General features: G+C 42.3%; 1 protein-coding gene across 1 annotated transcript in view; it reads left to right on the top strand.

Annotated features, from left to right (window-relative positions):
- LOC121291833 (proto-oncogene tyrosine-protein kinase LCK-like) overlaps window positions 1-19,749 on the top strand; it is a 142,288-nt gene that overhangs the window by 48,545 nt on the left and 73,994 nt on the right. The window contains exon 2 of the mRNA XM_041213434.1: window positions 13,279-13,391. Within this exon, the coding sequence (XP_041069368.1) occupies window positions 13,284-13,391 (108 nt within the window). The 5' untranslated portion in view covers window positions 13,279-13,283. The remainder of the gene's footprint in view (window positions 1-13,278; window positions 13,392-19,749) is intronic.

The raw sequence follows: 19,749 nt of genomic DNA, 5'->3' as shown, positions 1-19,749 counted from the left end.
AAGTTCAGTGAAACCCCTGGCGATGATGGAGACAGCTGTTTATGCTGATTCTGTGGGAGAAACCCCAATGGAAATTCTACAGGCTGGTCAGTATCAATGTAGGCTATCCACATTGGTTCATGAACCTTTGGGAAGCGGGCTGTGTAGATTTTGTAACTACAGAGCAAAGCTGGCCGACATTCAGATTTATGCAATCATTTTTCTTTACAGGTGCACTTATCAGGATACAAATCATTTGCTGCTGGAAGATGATTTACAAACTGCCACAGTCCTAGCATTTGTTATAACAATCAATTCAGTCTTCAGCAATCCAGGCCCACCCAGATGTTGTGATGAGGTTAAAAGACCCACAGAGATATTGTCACAACTTGAAACAAAAGTCTGTGACAAAGAATTTGAAAACTCTAATGCGTCAATTTTGCTGCTTGTGTTTTTGCTGTTGCCACAGTTCCAACTTGTACAACACAGGCTGTGAATTATATCGGAGTAGATTTAACTCAGGTTTCGCTGTTAAATGATAGACCACTTCCAGGGGGTGATCTCCCACCAATTCAGTTTTGCGCCACGTCAACTGTAATTATAACTATAAAGAAACAAATTAAATTTACAATATTCTCAGGTTGGCACTTTCAACATTTCAATTACATCAAAGCATTTACCAGCCTTTGGGGATCTTCTAAGATATGTTTAAATACTGGTGCAAAGCTTTACTTTATCTCCAGGTATAAAGAGTGTATACTGTCAGTACCAAGGATAAAACAACACTTGCAGTACAAAGCCAACTTTAATTATGTCACCTTTGTGCTAAAACAGGGCAGTTTTGCGCAACACTTTCCGGAACTATAAATAGAATATAGGGTGGACAACTGCATCGAATGGAAAATATTTCATCATGAGCTGACCACATGATAAACCAATGTGCGAATGAAGTGGTCAGGTTACAACAAAATGCTTCCTTTATTGTAAGGTTTTCAGCCATGATAGCGTGGCTGAACAGAATGCAAATCCATGACGTTAAATGTTAATCAAAATTGAGAAGGTCTTACTCCAGTCAGTTTATAAGTCGAACATTCCATGATGGGCAAATAAATAACATGGACTCTAGAAGGAGGGTCAGATGCGTTCATCCAATTGTCTGACCATGTCTAACTTTAGAAGCTGTTTTTGCATTCCTATCAATACATTGATTGTGGAGGAGGTGCTGTATAGATTCACTAGAATGATAAAGGGTTAAATTATGAAGACCAGAAGCATGCTTGTATTCCCTTGAGTATAGAAGATTAATGGATGATCTAATTGAGGACTTTACAGGGGTTAAAGGAGCTGGTAGATTGGTAGAAACCATTTCCTGTGGTGGGGGAGTCCAGAACAAGAGCTGGGCTGCTCATGGGTGATATCAGGAAGTGCTTCTTCACATAAAGTAGATTGGAAAATTAGAACGCTCTCCCCCCCAAAAAGTTTTTGATGTTGGGAGTTAATTGAAAGTTTCAAACTGGCGATGGATCGGTTTGTTGGATCAGGTATTTGAGGGTTACTGAACCATGGCAGGTCAATGGAGTTAGGTACAGATGATCAAATGAACAGGCTTGATGGGCTAATCCTACAAGTCCTACCTTTCTATGTTATGAGGTGGGGTATATCAGAGGTTACTTCATTTCTAAAGTTCATGTTTCCTGAAAGGAATGCAATAACGATTTTTGACATTAATTAATTTGTCACTGTCTATTTATGAACAAATGAAAGCCTCTCTATAGGAAGGAGTTTTTATTTTATTGAATGGAAACTGATATGTTTCTCTTACAGTCATGCCTCACAATCAATTATATGGAGAAAGGATGTATTGTTTTAAAGTCTATTATAGTTAAACACTTTCTTTTTCAAGCTACTTGAAGTTTAATGGGGCAGCTGGGTGGGACTGTACTTGCCTGGTTCCATTCTTATCGTTCTAATCGTAGCCAGAGAATCACTTGCGATGGCTTCTCTTCCTGCTCCTGCACCGTTACCTCAGGTGTTCCCCAAGGATCTATCCTTGGCCCCCCTCGTATTTCTCATCTACATGTTGTGCCTTTATGGCATCATCTGAAAACATAGCACCACATGTATGCTGATGGCAGCCAGGTCTACCTCACTACCACCTCTCAGCCCCTCCACTGCCTCTAAATTATCAGACTGCTTGTCCAACATCCATTATTGGATAAGCAGCAATTTCCTCCAATGAAATATTGGGAAGACCGAAGCCACTGGGCAGAATTCTCCAGTTCACCCCTGCGGTGGGTTTAATGGTGGGCAGGGGGGGACAATGTGGCAAGAGCTGAAAAATCGGTTTCCTGTTGGCATGAAATGACGATAGAGCCTTGTGCTCCCTCCCACCGTGAGGGTGACAGTTCCTGCCAGAGGGCAGTGTGAAACCGATTCCCATCCCAGTAATGGGATACAGATGGAGGCCCGGCCTGAATCACCACCACCCCCACACCTCACCACCCCCTCCTCACCCCGCCTGATCATCTGTACTGCCAGCGGGATATCATGCCAGTCCTGAACATGTCTGGACCAATGTGGCGTGTGTATGTTGGCACTTACCTGGAGAAGGCCTGGGGTAGTTTGCAGAGATCAGGATGGAGGCCCCCAGTGACTGTGTACCCTGGAACACACAGCAGTGGGTAGTGAGCAGGAGGTCCCCCTTCCAGCTGCAGACTCTTCCAGGAGATCCATCTTCTATCTTCAAAAGTGGATCAGTTACGTCTGGGAATCTTTCAAAATGATGCCCCTCCTGCAATGCAATACACTGGGAAACCCCCAACTAAATAATTAATGAGGGTGGGGGGGGTCACAGACTATGGTGTGAATTCCCAGTGGCCTCTGTGGCAGGAAACACTCCCCATTCCCTCCCTTGCCAGGAGACTTACCCCCAGAATGGAAAATCCTGCCCATTGTCTTTGGTCTCTGCCACAAACTCTGCTCCCTCGCCACTGACTCCATTCCTCTCCCTTCCATTGTCTGAAGCTGAACCAGACTGTTCACAAGCTTGGTGTCATTTTTGACCCAGAGATGAGCTTATGACCACATGTTCATGCCATCACATGACCACCTACTTCCAGCCCTGTAACATTGCCTGACTTTGCTTCTGTCTCAGCTTACCTGCTGCTGAAATCTTCATTCATGTCTTTGTTACCTCTAGCCATGTCTATTCCAACGCTCTCTCTTGACCAGCCTCCCATGTCTACTCTACAAACTTGAGTTCATCTAAAACTCTGTTGCCCACGTCCTAACTCATTCCATTCACACATTACCCCTGTGCTCGCTTACCTACATTCCCACCTCCTCAATTTTAAAATTCCAATTCTTGTTTCCCTGGTCCGACACCTCCAAATCTCTGTAGTCATCTCCAGCCCTACATCTTCTCCAGCCTTACAACTCCCAGATATCAGTGGTCCACCATTGGCAGCCATGTTTTCTGCTATCTGGACCCTAAACTTTGGAATTCTTCCCCCTAAATTTCTCTGCCTTTGTCCCTCTTATCTTTAAGAATCACCTTAAAATCTACTTTGTTAGACAAGTTTTCTGTTATCAGCCCAATACTCCTAATGTGGATCAGTCAAATTTTGTTCTTGCACCCTCTTATGAAATGCCTTGATGTTTTACTACAATAAAGGCGCTATATAAATGCAAGTTGTTGAAAAATAGACAAGCCTTGACATAGTTGGTGACACATCTAATAAAACAGAACTATATGCTTTCCTTACAATGTGTAATAAAACTGTAGCTGCGTTACTCGAACATTCTAATATCAGAAATAATGGTTGATTCATTTGGGAGAAGCCCATCTTACCACAAAAAGTTATTCAACAATTGAGAAGAGCCACTTACCTGAGGAAAGCTTTATATGCATTTAAAATGCTTTTCACATAAATATAATGACTCATTTCTGCTAATTGCCGCTTCCTATATTTTCACTTAACAAAATAAACTCTCTTTCCTGGGAAAATCTGCAACAAAAAGCAACCATGTGATGTGTAAATTTGAGCCTTCAAAGTGTCGTCCCTTGTTATCAGGTTTTAAAAGTGTTCAAATAACATGTTACAGCTTAAAGCGCTAAGGTGTGAAAACAGGAAAGACCTGGATTCCAACCACAGAACAGAAGTAACTATCGACTACTGATTTAGGTAGATTGACAATAATAGCGTCCTCCAGGTTTGCTATCATGCTGCATTTCTTTATTAATAAAACTAAACTCTGGCACAGTGGACAGTGATCAGGACAACATAAGAAATAAGCCCTTCGAGCCTATTCTGCCCTCCAACAAGATCATGGCTGATCTTCTATCTCAACTTCAGCTTCCCACGCTATCCCCATATCCCTTAATACTTGTACAACTCATTTAGTCTTATACTCCAATCGCTTTGTAACAAAAGCCAATATAAAATTTCCCTTTCTAATTGCTTGGTGTACCTGCATGTTAACTGTCTGTGAATCATGTACAAGGACACCCAGGTCCCTCCAAATGCAAACATTTCTCAGTCTCTCACCATTCAAAGTATTCTGCTTTTATTTTTTCCGACTAAAGGGCGTGACTTCACATGACACCATAAGATATTCCATCTGCCACGTACTTGCCCACTCACCCAACCTATCTATATCTGTTTGCAGCCTCTTTACATCTTCCTCAATGGCTACTTTCCCACACAATTTTGTATTGTCAACAAACTTGGATACCTTGCACTCAGTCCACTCATCTGAGTCATTAACATAGACTGTAATTAGCTGAAGTACTGATCAGTGTAGTACCCTACTAATTATAGCCTGCCAATTTGAAAATGTCCTGGTTATTTTTATTCTGTTAATAATATATTACCCCAACCCTATCAGTCCTAATGCTTTTTGAAAATCCAGATACATCACATCTACTGGTTCCCTTAATCCATTTTACTAGTTACATCCTTAGAAAACTCTAATAGATTTGTAAAACACAATTTTCCCTTCATAAATCTGTGTTAACTCTGCTTAATGATATAATTTTCTAAGTGTCTTGTTAACATGTACCCAAAAATAGGTTCTAGCATTTTGCCAAATACTGATGTTAGGGTAACTGACCTGTCGTTCCTGATTATTTTTCCCTCTTCTTCCTTTCTTCAGTAGCAGGTTTTTTTTTCTACTTTTCAATCTTTAGGAACTGTTCTAGAATCTAAGGAGTTCTAGGAGATCTGGAAGTATCAATTTTAAAGGTAATAGATGGAGGTGGATATAAATCTTATGTGTAACAAGACTTGAATAAAAGAGATGGACAACAGTTAATAAGCAATGAAATTTTGCAAGGATTTTTACTTCAACTGCAATCAATCATATGCCTGTTGTGGGATCCTTTTTTTAGTATTCATTCATGGGATGCGGGCGTCGCTGGCTAGGCCAGCATTTCTTACCCATTCCCAATTGCCCTTAAGAGGGCACATTGCTGTGGGTCTGGAGTCACATGTAGGCCAGACCAGATTTCCTTCATGTTCCCTTCATTAGTGAACCAGGTGTGTTTTAACAATAATCAACAATGGTTCCATGGTCATCATCAGACTTTTTATTTCCAGATTTTTATTAAATTCAAATTCCACCATTGGCATTACCCTGGGTCTCAGGATTACTAGTCCAGTAACAATACCACTCCGCCAATGCCTCCCCTCCCTTCCTCACCCACATTTACTAAAATTGTTCTCCCACCTGGGGTAGTTCCCTTGGTAATTGTCCCCCTGTCTCTATAGAAGGAAGGATCAAAGAATTGGCTGGCGACCCCGCTCTCAACTGCTGTTTAGTGATCCAAGCTTTAAAATGAGTCGAGGAAAGGATGAGTAATAAAAGCAAAATACTGAAGATGCTAGAAATCTGAAATGAAAACAGAAAATGCTGGTCAAGCAGCATTTGTGGAGAGAGATAGAGTTAATGTTTCAGGCTGATAAGCTTTTGTTGGAACCTTCTGATAAAAGATCATTGACCTGAAGCATTAACTGTTTCTCTCTCCAGCTGTAATGTCTCTGGTGGTTAACTTTTTTTTGCCATGGTGTCTACAGTCACATACCCAGACTGGCCATTTTTGGTCAATACTAAAGGATTTCTGGTATCTGTGACAGTGGTCGTGGCTCAGTGGGTAACAATCTCGCCTCTGAGTCAGGAGGTGGTTGGTTCGAGCTGCACATCCAGAGACCTCAGCTTATAATCTAGACTTATGCTTAAATGGAGTAGTGTGGGAACGCTGCACTGTCGAAGGTGCCATTAAACCAAGGCCTCTCCCAATGACCTTCCAAACAATCAGCCTCCGGAGCTCGCCCATGTCAGGGACTGTGTCCCAATTATCAGTGTCAATGTCGTCATCTTCGTGGGCAGGATTTTCCCCTTGGGCGCGGTGGATGGGGCTGGGAACGCCACGAGATGGACCGCCACCCACAATCAGGCTCCAACCGCAACTTCATGCTGGCTGGCCAGTTAACGGCTAGCCAGTGTGAAAGACACGCTAAGAGCCTCGGGGTGGCTGGGCTGGGGGCAGGAGGAGCACGAGCGCTAAAGTCTGCGCATGTGGGTGGGAGCGCGCACTGAAAGCTCCCTGAAGGCACAGAGCTGCCTCAGAGCTGTAGAATTTTAAATACAAAACTAAACCTTTCACAAATGAGATAAACCTCAGTCACATGAAGAGGGACTTGTAAAAAAATGATGTTTAAAAAATTGTTATTGTTTCTTCAGTCACTGTCGGAAACCTCTTCCCGCCCATGGATGAGGTTTTGTAAGCAGTGCATAGGCTGCCTGGCCTACTCACCTGCCTGCCAACCGAACAGTTGAGTGGGCAACGAAAAATACAATTTAATTAATTTGTATAAGGGCCTTAATAGGCCTCCTCATTGTTGGCAGGCACGCTGCCAACTCTCACGCATGATCGAAAGTTGGCGAGAGTGCACAATGTTGTTGGGACACTCGCCCAGCGTCATTGCGCACTATTTCACACCTGTTTGGATTGGACGCGCCCCTGCCCACAGGGTGAAAAATTCTGCCCCATATCTCTCTTGCAGGTGTTCTTGTATCGGAAGTATGGACACCCAAGTGCTTGTGACCCAGTGGCTAATTCACCATACAGAAGGTCTTTGGGTATAAAGCCATTATCCATGTGATGTGTGTGACTGAGCCAATGCAGATGTCATTGGCTCAGCAAAGAGCAAATGCTGACGGAATTAACACACTCCAGGACCTCTGAGTTGGTGACCTTGTTCTGCCAAGAGATGTTGAGGACATGTCTGAGACAGTGAAGGTGGACACTGTTCAGCCTTTTCTCCTGCTTGGCACATTTTGTCCCACTCTCCCCACCGTAGAGGAGTGGGTTGAGGACACAGGCTCTGTAGCTCACAGTTCAGTGTTCTCATTCAGGTTGCTGTTGTTCCACACTCTCTTACTCAGCGTGGACAGAACAGCTGCAGCTTTTACAGAGTGTGTTGACTTCAGCATTAAGTGACAGATTGCTGGTGATTGTGGAGCCTAGATATGTGAAGCTGTCAACAACATCCAGCATGACATTGTCAATGCTGATAGATGGAGGTATGGTAACATCCTGGACCATGACATTTGTCTTCCTGATGCTGATGGTCAAACCAAACTCTTTACAGGAATGAGAGAATCTGTCCATTTGTCTCTGAAGGTGCTGCTCAGTATGGAATGTTAGTGCAGCATTGTCAGTGTAGAGCAACTCCCTGATGAGGACTTGGTGCACCTTTGCCTAGGATGTCAGACTGGCAAGGCTGAACAGGTTTCTGTCAGTGGACACCCTCTGTAGGCAACCTGAAGGCATAAGACGGCTGCAAAGAGAAGAATATGCCAAAGAGAGTCTGTGCCAGAACATAACCCTGTTTGACCTCAATACAGATGTAAAAGGGTTCAGTGTTGCCCCATCGTAGCTGACCTTCCCCATCATGTTGTCATGGAAAGAGCCGCTTCAGTGGGCGGCCAACTTTCTCCAGCAGCTTAAATAAACCTCCTCTGCTCACATGGTCGAATGTCTTGGTAAGATCAATGAAGGCAATACATAGTGGTCTCCTTTGTTCACGGCATTTCTCCTGCTGCTGCTGGACTGAGAAGATCATGTCAATTGTAGATCTCCCAGTTCTGAAACCAGGCCGGGATTCAGGGTAGATGCATTCAGCTGCCATCTGACAAGGACAGCATGGGCAAATACTCTTTCCACGATTCATGGCACTGCCCACTCCCTCCAGCAGAGACACAGAAGTTTGTGCAGATGTTGCAGGGGTGCTGCTTTCCAATGCTTGATGCCTTCAGGCGATATAACATTAGCAACCAGAGCATCCCCCTTGGCAAGTGAATCAACAGCTTTGCTAAACTACTCCACTGTAGGTTTGATATGCAGTTCTACCACATGTTACATAAGGATTGAAATAGATCTGAACACTGGAGTGCATAACATTATTGTTCAGGATGAGTTTCTTTCCATTTGCATCTTCCTTCCTGTAATTGGGGCCAGGATTTTATGACCCCTCCCACCCAATGGGATATTATGGTCTCACTGAACTGAATGGAGATTTACATGGACTCGCCGCATTCACCGGGGGAGATACACCGTGCAGGAGGTGTCAAATCCTGGCCTGTTATTTTTATTTGACAGTGAGAAATGTTGTTTCACACTGAGAGAATGCGATTAAATTTCTAACCATATTGAGTGGATATTAGTCAGTGTCTCAGGATTCTAGGAGGAAGGAGAACACCTTACATTACGTAAGAGGTTTCATTTCCCTCTAGACTGTTGGGAGAAATTGGGGACTTTTTAAAATTACTGTAAGCTCCATAGCTGTGAAATGTTTAAGAGAATTAAAACTTAATACTGAAGGTTTCCCTCCTGTAATAAACATTTAAATTTCATTACACTTAGTGCACAGAGGAAAGATTCCTCATTGTGGCTTTGTGTCATGGCCAGCACATATTCGGGACTGGAAGAGTGTGTGTCATGGGCACGGCAGGTTGGCTGTGCTCTCTCTTTAACAGTCTATTCTATAGTCATACACTAATGATGGGAATGTAATGTGACTCATGACCCTTTAACAGACATTTACACCTCAAAGGCAACATGAGGAAAAACATTTTTATGCAGCTATTTGTCGTGATCTGGAATGCCTGAAGTGGTGGATGTAGATTCGAAAGTAACTTTCAAAAGGGAATTGGATAAATACTCAAAGGGGAAACTCTGCAGGGCAATGGGGAAAGAGAAAAAGAATGCTACTAATTGGATAGCTTTTCAAAGATTTGGTACAGGCACGATGGGTTCAATGACCTGCTGTCCTGTAAGATTCTAAGTCTAGTGACCAGTTTTTGCAGCATGCACAGGAAGTCAGGATCTTTTCACTAGATTATGGCTGAATACAACTTGAATTGTGAAGTGGTGGGTGCAGCTCACCAAAACTTGCTGACTGTCATTGAGAGTAATTTACAATTGAAATTGAATCTACAAGAACATAAGATGGAATTTGTCCCAGTTATAGTATTTTAAACAAATAGTGGGTATCTTTATGCCAAAATACAATTTTTGAATCTGGTCAAAGTATGAGGGTCAGAACACCTTGCACTCTGTAGGCATGGTTGCATTATTTTTTCAGTTCTATTTTTACCTAAAACTTGACCTTGGAAACTTAACAATGACAGTCTTTTGAAAATATTCATTATGCCAACCTCTAAGAAGAGGTGTTTGTGTGTGTGTGTTGCAATTGTTCTGGCAACGAAGTGTAAAAAGCAAGTGACGTTTTATAAAAATACTTTGAACAGGTGCCTCGTGTCTGATACAAAATATAAACTATAAAATTGATTCAGAGAACTTAAATTGCAAAGCGCACTGTATGGAAAATGTGACATGGAATGGGCTTGTAAATTGCACTGTAATAAATAGTGCTTTTGGACAGAGTCAATAACTGACTTAAGATGGGGAAACTGAAAACCAGCATGAAATATTAGCAATTTTGAAAGTAACAGCAACTTTTTGCACAGTTCCTGAATCCAAATTTGGCCTGCTTAGGTTGATAAGTCTTCATTCCTGCATGATTACAAATCCCACCACCCCCCCCCCAACCCTCAAATACCTCCAAAACCACTAGGTTTATGTTTTAAGCATTTATTTATTCAATTGTAAAGGTAATGTTTATAATGCCAGTGGATACTGAAATTTCAACACACTCAGTAGTTAAGATCTCTCCATTACTGCTGCTGACAAAGTAACTACAGGATTGTAAGTAAGTCCCTTCTACCTCCTCACCAATGGTTATCAGTATTTTGTTAATTTACTGGGAATTACATTAACTCTTTCTACCTTAGATATGTTTAACCAGGACAGCCTGAAGTATTTTAAATATTAAACATGCTACCCTAGAAATGTGTCCGTAAGCCTAATAAGTTGTTCAGTTTTTTTTTTACTTAAGTTTAATTTTTGAAAAAATACTTACTATTGTTCAATCTTGTACATGTTCATCTTAGTTTATCTAATGGTATTTCAACAGATATTTTCAAAAAATGTACCAAACAGTTATCACCTAAAAAAACATAAAGTTGAATTGGAGCTGTACTTTCAAGTAAATATTGTTTAACTTGCTAAAGTTTTTTTGAAGAGGTAACAGAGTTGATGAGCGTAATGATGTTAATGTGGTGTACATGGACTTCCAAAAGGCATTTGATACAGTGCCACACAACAGACTTGAGAAAAGTTATAGCTCATGAAATAAAGGGTAGTAATAATGTGGATATAAAATTGGCTGAAAAATAGGAAACAGCGAATAATGGTTAATGGATATTTTTCGGGCTGGAATAGGGTTTGTAGTGGAGTTCCCCAGGGGTCAGTACTGGGATCCTTGCTTTTCCTGATCTATATAAATGATCTAGATCTTGGTGTGCAGGGGACAATTTCAAAGTTTGCAGATGATACAAAACTTGGAAGCACTGTAAACTGAGGAGGGCAGTGTAGAACTTCAAAAGGACATAGACAAGTTGGTGGAGAGGGCAGATGGGTGACAGACAAAGTTCAGTACAGAGAAGTGTGAGGTATTTCATTTTGGTAGGAAGAACATGGAGAGACAATAACAAATAAGGGCTATAACTGTAAAAGGTTGTGCAGGAGCAGACAGACCTGGGAGCAGTTAATAAAGTATACAGTATCCTGGGCTTTAATAATAGGGGCATAGAGTACAAGGGTAAGGTGGTTATGCTGAATTTGTATGGGACATTAGTAGGACCTTAGTTGGAATATTGTGTACAGTTCTGGGTGCCACACTATAGGAAGGTTGTGAATGCATTGGAGAGAGAGTGCAGAAGAGGTTTGCAAAAATGGTTCCAGGGATGAGAAACTTCAGTTATGAAGATAGATTGGAAAGGTTGGGACTGTCCTCCTTGGAGAGGAGAAGGCTAAGAGGAGATTTGATAGAGGTGTTCAAAATCATGAGGGGGCTGGATAGAGTAGATAGGGGGGAAATGTTTTCCTATGGTGGGTGGGCTGGGTGGCAGCAGAGCCAATTGCCACCCACAATCGGCTGCGCGCTGCCATTTTACACAGGCAGGCCATTTAAGACACGCCCAGCCTAACACGCGGCCTGTAGCACTTGGCACCGCCTGTGTGGGCGGGGGGAGGAGGGAGAGTCGGGGCCAGTGCTCTTTTGTGCATGTCCGTGAAAGAGCGCAGCAATCTCCCTGAGGCATGGAGCTGTCTCAGGGAGATTAAGTTGATGATAAAACTTTTTAATAAAGTAAAAAAGTTATTTAAACGTGTCCCCTACTGTTACATGAACTGGAACATGTTTGTGTAGTTTGCAAAATTTATTTAATTATTTTTAAAAAACCTTCAGGAAACCGCATCCGACCCATGGATGAGGCTTCCTGAAAATCGCGAAGGCCACTTGGGCTCTTCACCTGCCCGCCAGCCTTAAGGTTGGACAGGCAGCGTTGTTAACCACTTTAATTACTTTTTTAATGGCCTTAATAGGCTGCTGGCAGTTCGGGCGCGCAGCCAAATCTGGCGCATACCTGCCGAACGAAATATCGAAATGACACGCGATGATGTCGGGACACACGCCCAACGTCATCACGCATCATTTTACATGTCGGCATGTTAGGCCCGCCCCTGCCCACTGACGGCAATATTCTACCCAGGGAGAAGCTGTTCCCACTCGTAAAAGGATCGAGAACGAGAGGGCACAGGTTTAAAGTGATTCTCAAAAGAAGCAAATGCAATGTGAGAAAAAGCTTTTTCACACAGTCAGTGGTTCGGGTTTGGAACGCACTGCCTGGGGGTGGGGGCAGGTTCAATCGAGGCATTCAAGAGGGCTTTAGATAATTATTTGAATAGAAGCAATGTGCAGGGGTACAGGGAAACGGCAGGAGAATGGCACTGAGTCATAAATAATGCTCATTCGGAGAGCTGGTGCAAATATGATGGGCCGAATGGCCTCCTTCTGCACCATAATAATTCTGTGATATAACAGAATATGCTAAGTTCTTATTTTTGTCAAAGTATTTTTGAATGTTCTTTTACTCCATTAATTACTGGTCATTTGTTGATTTTACCGAAATTCATTTGTGTCCATACAAGCAACTCCTAAAACATAACAGATGTTGCAGTATGTTGAAACAAAAAAAAAGCGAAGTCAACCTCACAGGCTGAATTTAGGTTGGTGTTGCCTGTAGCGCAGATTGTTCAAAATTAACTAGCTGATGAAAGGGTTAAATATTACACCTGGATTAGAAATTTTGAATGAGTGTGAACTGGAAGTGAATTATTAAAATACAGGGAATTAGTTTTAATTATGTGATCAGCCAAAGCTATAATTTCAAATCAGTTTAGTAACTTGTTATAAATTAACTTGGCCTATGAACTTGTTTTTATACTCAAGACATTTGCACATTTTAGAATGTGCACATTTCCATTATCAGATTTACAGGTGAATGTCTAGCTGTAAAAAGTCTTTACTGGAGAATACAAGATAAAGATTATTTAACACCCTGAATGACAACAGGTCTAAGGAACAGCTAGAATGTTGTTTGATGCCCTTGGTTACTGATAGAGCAGAATTCCTAGGCTAGAAAAAGGAAGATGTTCACTAGTGAGCAACACAACTGAAAGAAGAACGTAAATTTTAGTTTTTAAATGTGCCAAGAGCTAGGTGAAAAATACACTTGTTGTACACCTGCTTGAGTGGTCTCAGCCAAATGCATAACCCCAAAGTAGACGTTAGACTCTGAGGTTTGAGGTGACTGTTATATCTTTTGTTTCAGTGACAATGGGCTGTAACTGCAGCACAGACTATGATGACGATAACTGGATTGAGGATATGTGTGAGCAATGCAAACTGGAATATGAACGAGAGCAGAAGCAATATCAGCAACAAGTAAGTCATTTTTACGTTTACTGTGATAGAATTGGTTCCAGAGAATTGAAGCTTTTTTTTTAATCAAACTTCTTTTTAAAACTGTAATTAGCCAAAGTAATTCTCATCAGGGGTGCTTGGCAGGGAGATATCAACTTCTATTTAGTCCTGTTTTACAGGATCAAGGAAAAATTTATCCAAATGAGAAGCTTCAAACAACCTGATTATTCAGTTCAGCATTACATTATGGGCTAACAGATCTGTAAGGGATTCTATTCCTTATTTTGCTTTGGCATTTGATGTTGAACTATAGCCTCAAAAGAGCCTCCCCATCATTATACAAATCTATGATTAGTATCTTCCACACTCTGGATACTCGCCAGATAATTACATTGAGAAATAAACAGATTCTAAAACTGAAATCTGAGCTCATCTGAGGTCAGTCAAAGTGAGCCAGGTGGTCTTTTTATTTCAAAATAATTCTTCAGATCTCATCTTCAAAGAACATTGTCCATTCACAGGATTGGAGCTGAGCCATGTTTACCAAGTTTTCTTGACACAAGACGGTGTCTCCTCACAAGTCACAAGATCAATGTGAACAATTGGAGCTACGAGCAAGAATTGCAGCAGCAAATCTTGCATTTAAATATGGTGTGTTCCTCAAAGAAAGGGAGAGATTCCGAAGCACTGTAGAATGAGGGGGGAAAGGATGCAATTTTGAACACAGGGAAAGGAGAGAAAAGGTGTCAAAATGTGGTGCAAAAGTACAGTTGAAGAAAGGTCTAAGACTTCTTGAAAGTTGGGAGAGAGGGAGCAAGTGGAAGAAAACTGAATCCATAAAATAATGATCAGTGCAGTAGTTATTGGGACAGGTGAGAATTTAGGTGCCTAACAACCGAGATTCCAATTGTCACAGCACCATATACAATGGAACAAAGGAGCACTCATAACACAGCCTGACAACCCATCCCCACCACCCCGACCTGGGGACTCTGGCTGATTCGCTTGTCTTTACCCCATCACACGTAGCCTGGCAGTATGAGAGGGGAGGTGGGTCATAGCTTTTAACAATTAAATAACAGCCATCAGGGAGCCATCCAGCTACTACTCAAGGCAGATCTGAAAGAGCTCACTGTTCAAATTCTGTTCCTTATGTCAATGAGTTTGATCGATATTGATAATTGATCCGATTGCTTATTAACTCTGAAAAATTGCAGATACAGGAAATAAAAGTCCAGTGTGGATATTGACAAGTTATCAGTAAGTCAAAACATTGATTAAAAGGTGGGTGAAGTTTTATACATGAAGCAAGTGGAACTTGCCTTGAAATGGCTGATGATTGGCTGACTTGATAGGAAGTACGTAGCTGCTGATTTTGTGAAGTCTATAGTTAACCTTTAACTTCTTAGCCATACCTAAAGGTAGTGTTCATTACTACTGGCTCAGCCCATTTCTCAAAGTGTCACTTTTTTAACATTATTAAGAAAGTGTTCCTAATGTCTTATCTGCATCAATAAAACGTTCTGCTTCAACTTTTCTGTAGTGATTTGATGCAAAGGAATGGCTTTCCAGGGGCAGTTAAGAGTCAACTACATAACTGTGGGTCTGGAGTCACATGTCAGCCAGACTGAGTCTGGTTGGTAGGTTTTCTTCCCTGGACGTTAGTGAACCAGATAGGTTTTTACAACCAAGTGGTAGTTTCATGATTATCTTTATTAAGACTAACTTTTTAATTCCAGTTGCATTGATTAACTGAATTTAAATTCCCCCAGATGCAATGGTGGGATTTAATCTCATCTCTGGATTATTAATCCAGGCTTCTGGATTATGAGACCGGTAACATAGCCACCAACCTACCATAACCATTCAACGTTAGTCAGCACAAAAAATCCCACTAGGTCAGCACCCCATCCACCACCTTAAACATTCACTCCCTCCACCACTGACGCACATTAGCAGCAGTGTGTACCATCTACAAGATGCACTGCAGGAGTTCACTGACGCTCCTTAGACAGCACCTTCCAAACCCATGACCACTACCATCTGGAAGGACAAGGGCAGCAGATACATGGGGACACCACCATCTGGAAGTTCCCCTCCAAGTCATTCACCATCCTGACTTGGAAATATATTGCTGTTGCTTCACTGTCGCTGGGTCAAAATCCTGGAACTCCCTCCCTAACAGCACTGTGGGTGTACCTACTCCACGTGGACTGCAGTGATTTAAGAAGGCAGATCACCACCATCTTCTGAAGGGCAGTTAATGATGGGCAATAAATGCTGGCCCAGCCAGCAACACCCACATCCCGTGAATGAATTTTAAAAAAGTGAGTGAAACATGATCGACAAGGGGGTCAGGGGTTATGGGGTGGGGGGGGGGGGGGGGTTTGTGGGGGCAGACATGAAAGTGGAGTTGAGGCCACAATTGGATCAGCCATGATCTTATCGAATGGCAGAGCAGGCTTGAGGGGCTGAATGGCTACTCCTGCTCCAGTTCTTGTGTTCTTGTTGTGATAGCATTAAATTAATACAATCAGTGTCTGGTTTGGTTTTTAGTTTCTACTTTTGGCAACGTTCAAAATGAAACTTTCTTTTCCAACAAAGGCTTGTCATGTACTTGCATTGGCAAATATTGCCACTGAAACTGACTTCAGATGGGGAACAAAAGTGACGTCTGTGAGTATTTAGTTCCAGCTTGTCCAACCCCAAGCCCAGGGGCCACTATCTGGCCTGTCATGCATCTCTATCTGGCCTGCGGAGCCCGTGCTGAAAATACCAGTAAGTGAAAAATCTAACAAGGAGCTGCTCCTCCAATTTCAGACCACTTCTCTTCCATGTCTGCTACTGACAGGCGACCTATCAGCACCAAGTGCTGAAGAGAAGCAGTCTGATTGGAAGAGCAATGAACAGTGTGCGTTCTTTAGCCTGAGGCCTAAACGCCAGCGGTGGCAGCAATGAGTCTGCTTGGGAGGAAGTGAGGCTCTCAGGGAGCAGGGGAAGAGCCATTCAGCCCCTTGAGCCTGGGTCAAAATCCTGGAACTTCCTCCCTAACTTCACTGTGGGTGTACCTACACCACAGGGACTGCAGCGGTTCAAGAAGGCAGCTCGCCACTACCTTCTCGATCAATTAAGGATGGACAATAAATGCTGGCCCAGCCAGCAAAGCCCACATCCTGTGAATGGATTAAAAAAATCAGAGGGTGGGTGCCAGAGAGAGAGGGAGAGAGACTGCCTGCCACTGTGGAATGGGAAGGGACTGGCTGCCAGTGTTGCGGGGGAGGCGGGAGAGAGGTAGATGGACAGAGACTAGCTGCCAATTTATTAAGGTGAGGAGGGGGGGAGACAGAGACTGCTTGCCGGTGGGGGACGGGGAGACTGACTGCCAATGGTGGGGGGAGCCCCTTGCATGAGTCAAGAATAAATCAGGAATATCAGGAATAATGAGGGCATGTAAAAAAGGCAGTGTATATATTCATAATGAGTGACTGTAATCTTCTTGTAGATTGGGAAAATCAAATTGGCGGCGGTAGCCACGAGCAAGAATTCAGTGTATTCTGGACAGTTTCCTAGAACAATATGTTGTGGATCCAACCAGGGATCAGATTATTTTGGATCTGGTAATGTGTAAGGAGGCAGGTTTAATAAATGATCTCAGAGTAAAAGATCCCCTAGGAAACAGTGACCATAATATGGTAGAATTTAGCATTCAGTTTGAGAGTGAGAAACTAGGGTTGAAAACAACCGTGCTAAATTTAAATAAGGGTAATTAGGAAGGAATGAGGGCAGAGTTGGCTGGAGTGGACTGGGAAAGGAATTCAGCAGAAAAGATGGTTGGTGAACAATGGCAGATGTTTAAGAAAATAGTTCATGACTCACAACAAAGAAAAACCCCAGTGAGGAAGGTTTCTAAGAAGGGGATAAACTAACCATGATTAACCAAGGAAATTAAGGATAGTATCAAATTGAAAGAAAAACCATACAATATGTGGCAATGATTAATGGTAAGTCAGAGGATTGGGAAAGTTTTTTAAAAACCAACAGAAGATGACCAAAAAAAAAGGAGAAAATAAACTTTGAGGGTAAACTAGCAAGTAATATGAAAATGTACAGTAAGAGCTTCTTTAAATATATAAAAAGGAAGAGAGAAAGTCAATATAGGCCCCTTAGTGAATGAGGCTGGGAAAATAATAATGGGGAACCAGGAAATGGCAGAGGAGTTGAATAAATGCTTTGCATAGTCTTCACGGTAGAAGACTCTAATAGCATACTACAAATACTAAATCATGGGACAAAATGGGGGAAGGAAATAAATACAATAACTATCACTAGAGAAAATGTATTTGAGAAACTAATGGGGCTAAAGACCGATAAGTCCCCTGGACCTGATGGGTTGTATCCTAGGGTATTAAAGGAAGTAGCTGCGGAGATAGTGGATGCACTGGTAGTAATCTTCCAAGAATCCTTAGATTCTGGAAAAGTCCCAGAGGATTGGAAAACTGCCAATGTAACACCCTTATTCAAAAAGGGCGGGAGACAAAAAACAGGTGAATATAGGCCAGTTAGCTTAACATCTGTCATTGGGAAAATGTTAGAGTCTATTATAAAGAATGTAATAGCAGAGCATTTAGAAATACATAATCTAATCAAGCAGAGTCAGTATGGCTTCCTGAAGGGGAAATCATGCCTGACAAATTATTAGAATTCTTTGAGGAGTTAACGAGCAGGATAGATAAAGGGGAACCAGTAGATGTAATATATTTGGATTTCCAAAAGGCATTCGATAAGGTACCACACAAAGCTACTTAATAATATAAGAGCCCATGGCGTTGGGGTAGTATATTAACCTGGATAGAGGACTGGCTAACTAATAGAAGACAGAGTTGGGATACGGGGGTCATTTTCAGGATAGCAACCTTTAACTAGTGGAGTGCCACAGGTATCAGTGCTGGGGCCACAATTATTTACAATATATATTAATGACTTGGATGAGGGAAATGAATGTAATATCGCCAAGATAAAAGCAAAATACTGCAGATGCTGGAAATCTGAAATAAAAATAAAAATAGCTGGAAAAACTAGCAGGTCTGACAGCATCTGCAGAGAGGAACACAGTTAACGTTTCGAGTCCGTATGACTCTTCAACAGAACTAAGGAAAAATAGAAATGTGGTGAAAGATAAGCTGGTTGAGGGGGATGGGACAGGTAGAGCTGGATAGAGGGCCAGTGATAGGCTGAGTTTTTCCAGCTATTTTAATTTTTGTCTCAGATTTCCAGCATCTGCAGTATTTTGCTTTTATCTTGGCGATAGTACATTCATTTCCCTCATCCAAGTCATTAATATATATTGTAAATAATTGTGCCCCAGCACTGATCCCTGTGGCACTCCACTAGTTATAGGTTGCCATCCTGAAAATGACACCTGCCCCTTTGATCACCACCACCGTCACCCCCCCACCACCCCCCCCCCCCAACCACCCCTCCTCACCGTCCAAGGGCCCAAACGCTCCTTTCAAGTGAAGCAGCATTTCACCTGCATTTCCCTCAATTTAGTCTACTGCATTCGCTGCTCACAATGCGGTTTCCTCTACATTGGAGAGACCAAATGCAGACTGGCTGACCGCTTTGCGGAACACCTTCGGTCTGTCTGTAAGCATGACCCAGACCTCCCTGTCACTTGCCATTTCAACACTCCACCCTGCTCTCATGCCCACATGTCTGTCCTTGGCCTGCTGCATTGTTCCAGTGAAGCTCAACGCAAACTGGAGGAACAGCATCTCATCTTCCAACTAGGCACTTTTCAGCCTTCCGGACTGAATATTGAGTTCAACAACTTCAGATCATGAACTCTCTCCTCCATCCCCACCCCCTTTCCGATCCCTCTTTTTCCAATAATTGATATTTTTCTTTTCCCACCTATTTTTAAATCTATCATTTTATCTCCACCTTTTAGCCCATTTCGATCCCTTCCCCCCACTAGGGCCATCTGTCACTAGCTTGCCCTGCTTGCTACCCTTAATGTCCCCATTAGCATATTCCTTAGATAATATCACCATCATCAACACCCCTTTGTCCTTTTGTCTACGACATCTTTGGCAATCTCTTCTTTACCTCCACCTATCACTGGCCCTCTATCCAGCTCTACCTGTCCCACACCTCCTTAAACCAGCTTATATTTCACCACATTTCTATATTTCTTTAGTTCTGAAGAAGAGTCATACGAACTCGAAACATTAACTGTGTTCCTCTCAGCAGATGCTGTCAGACCTTCTGAGTTTTTCCAGCTATTTTTGTTTTTGTGTACTATTACCAAGTTTTTGGATGACACAAAAATAGGTGGGAAGGTAAGTGATGCATGACAGAATCTACAGAGGGATATAGA

This window comes from Carcharodon carcharias, chromosome 19 (assembly GCF_017639515.1).
Source record: "Carcharodon carcharias isolate sCarCar2 chromosome 19, sCarCar2.pri, whole genome shotgun sequence".
Taxonomy (NCBI): domain Eukaryota; kingdom Metazoa; phylum Chordata; class Chondrichthyes; order Lamniformes; family Lamnidae; genus Carcharodon; species Carcharodon carcharias.
The sequence above is the reverse complement of the archived record's forward strand: the minus strand, read 5'-3'. Positions and strand labels throughout refer to the sequence as shown.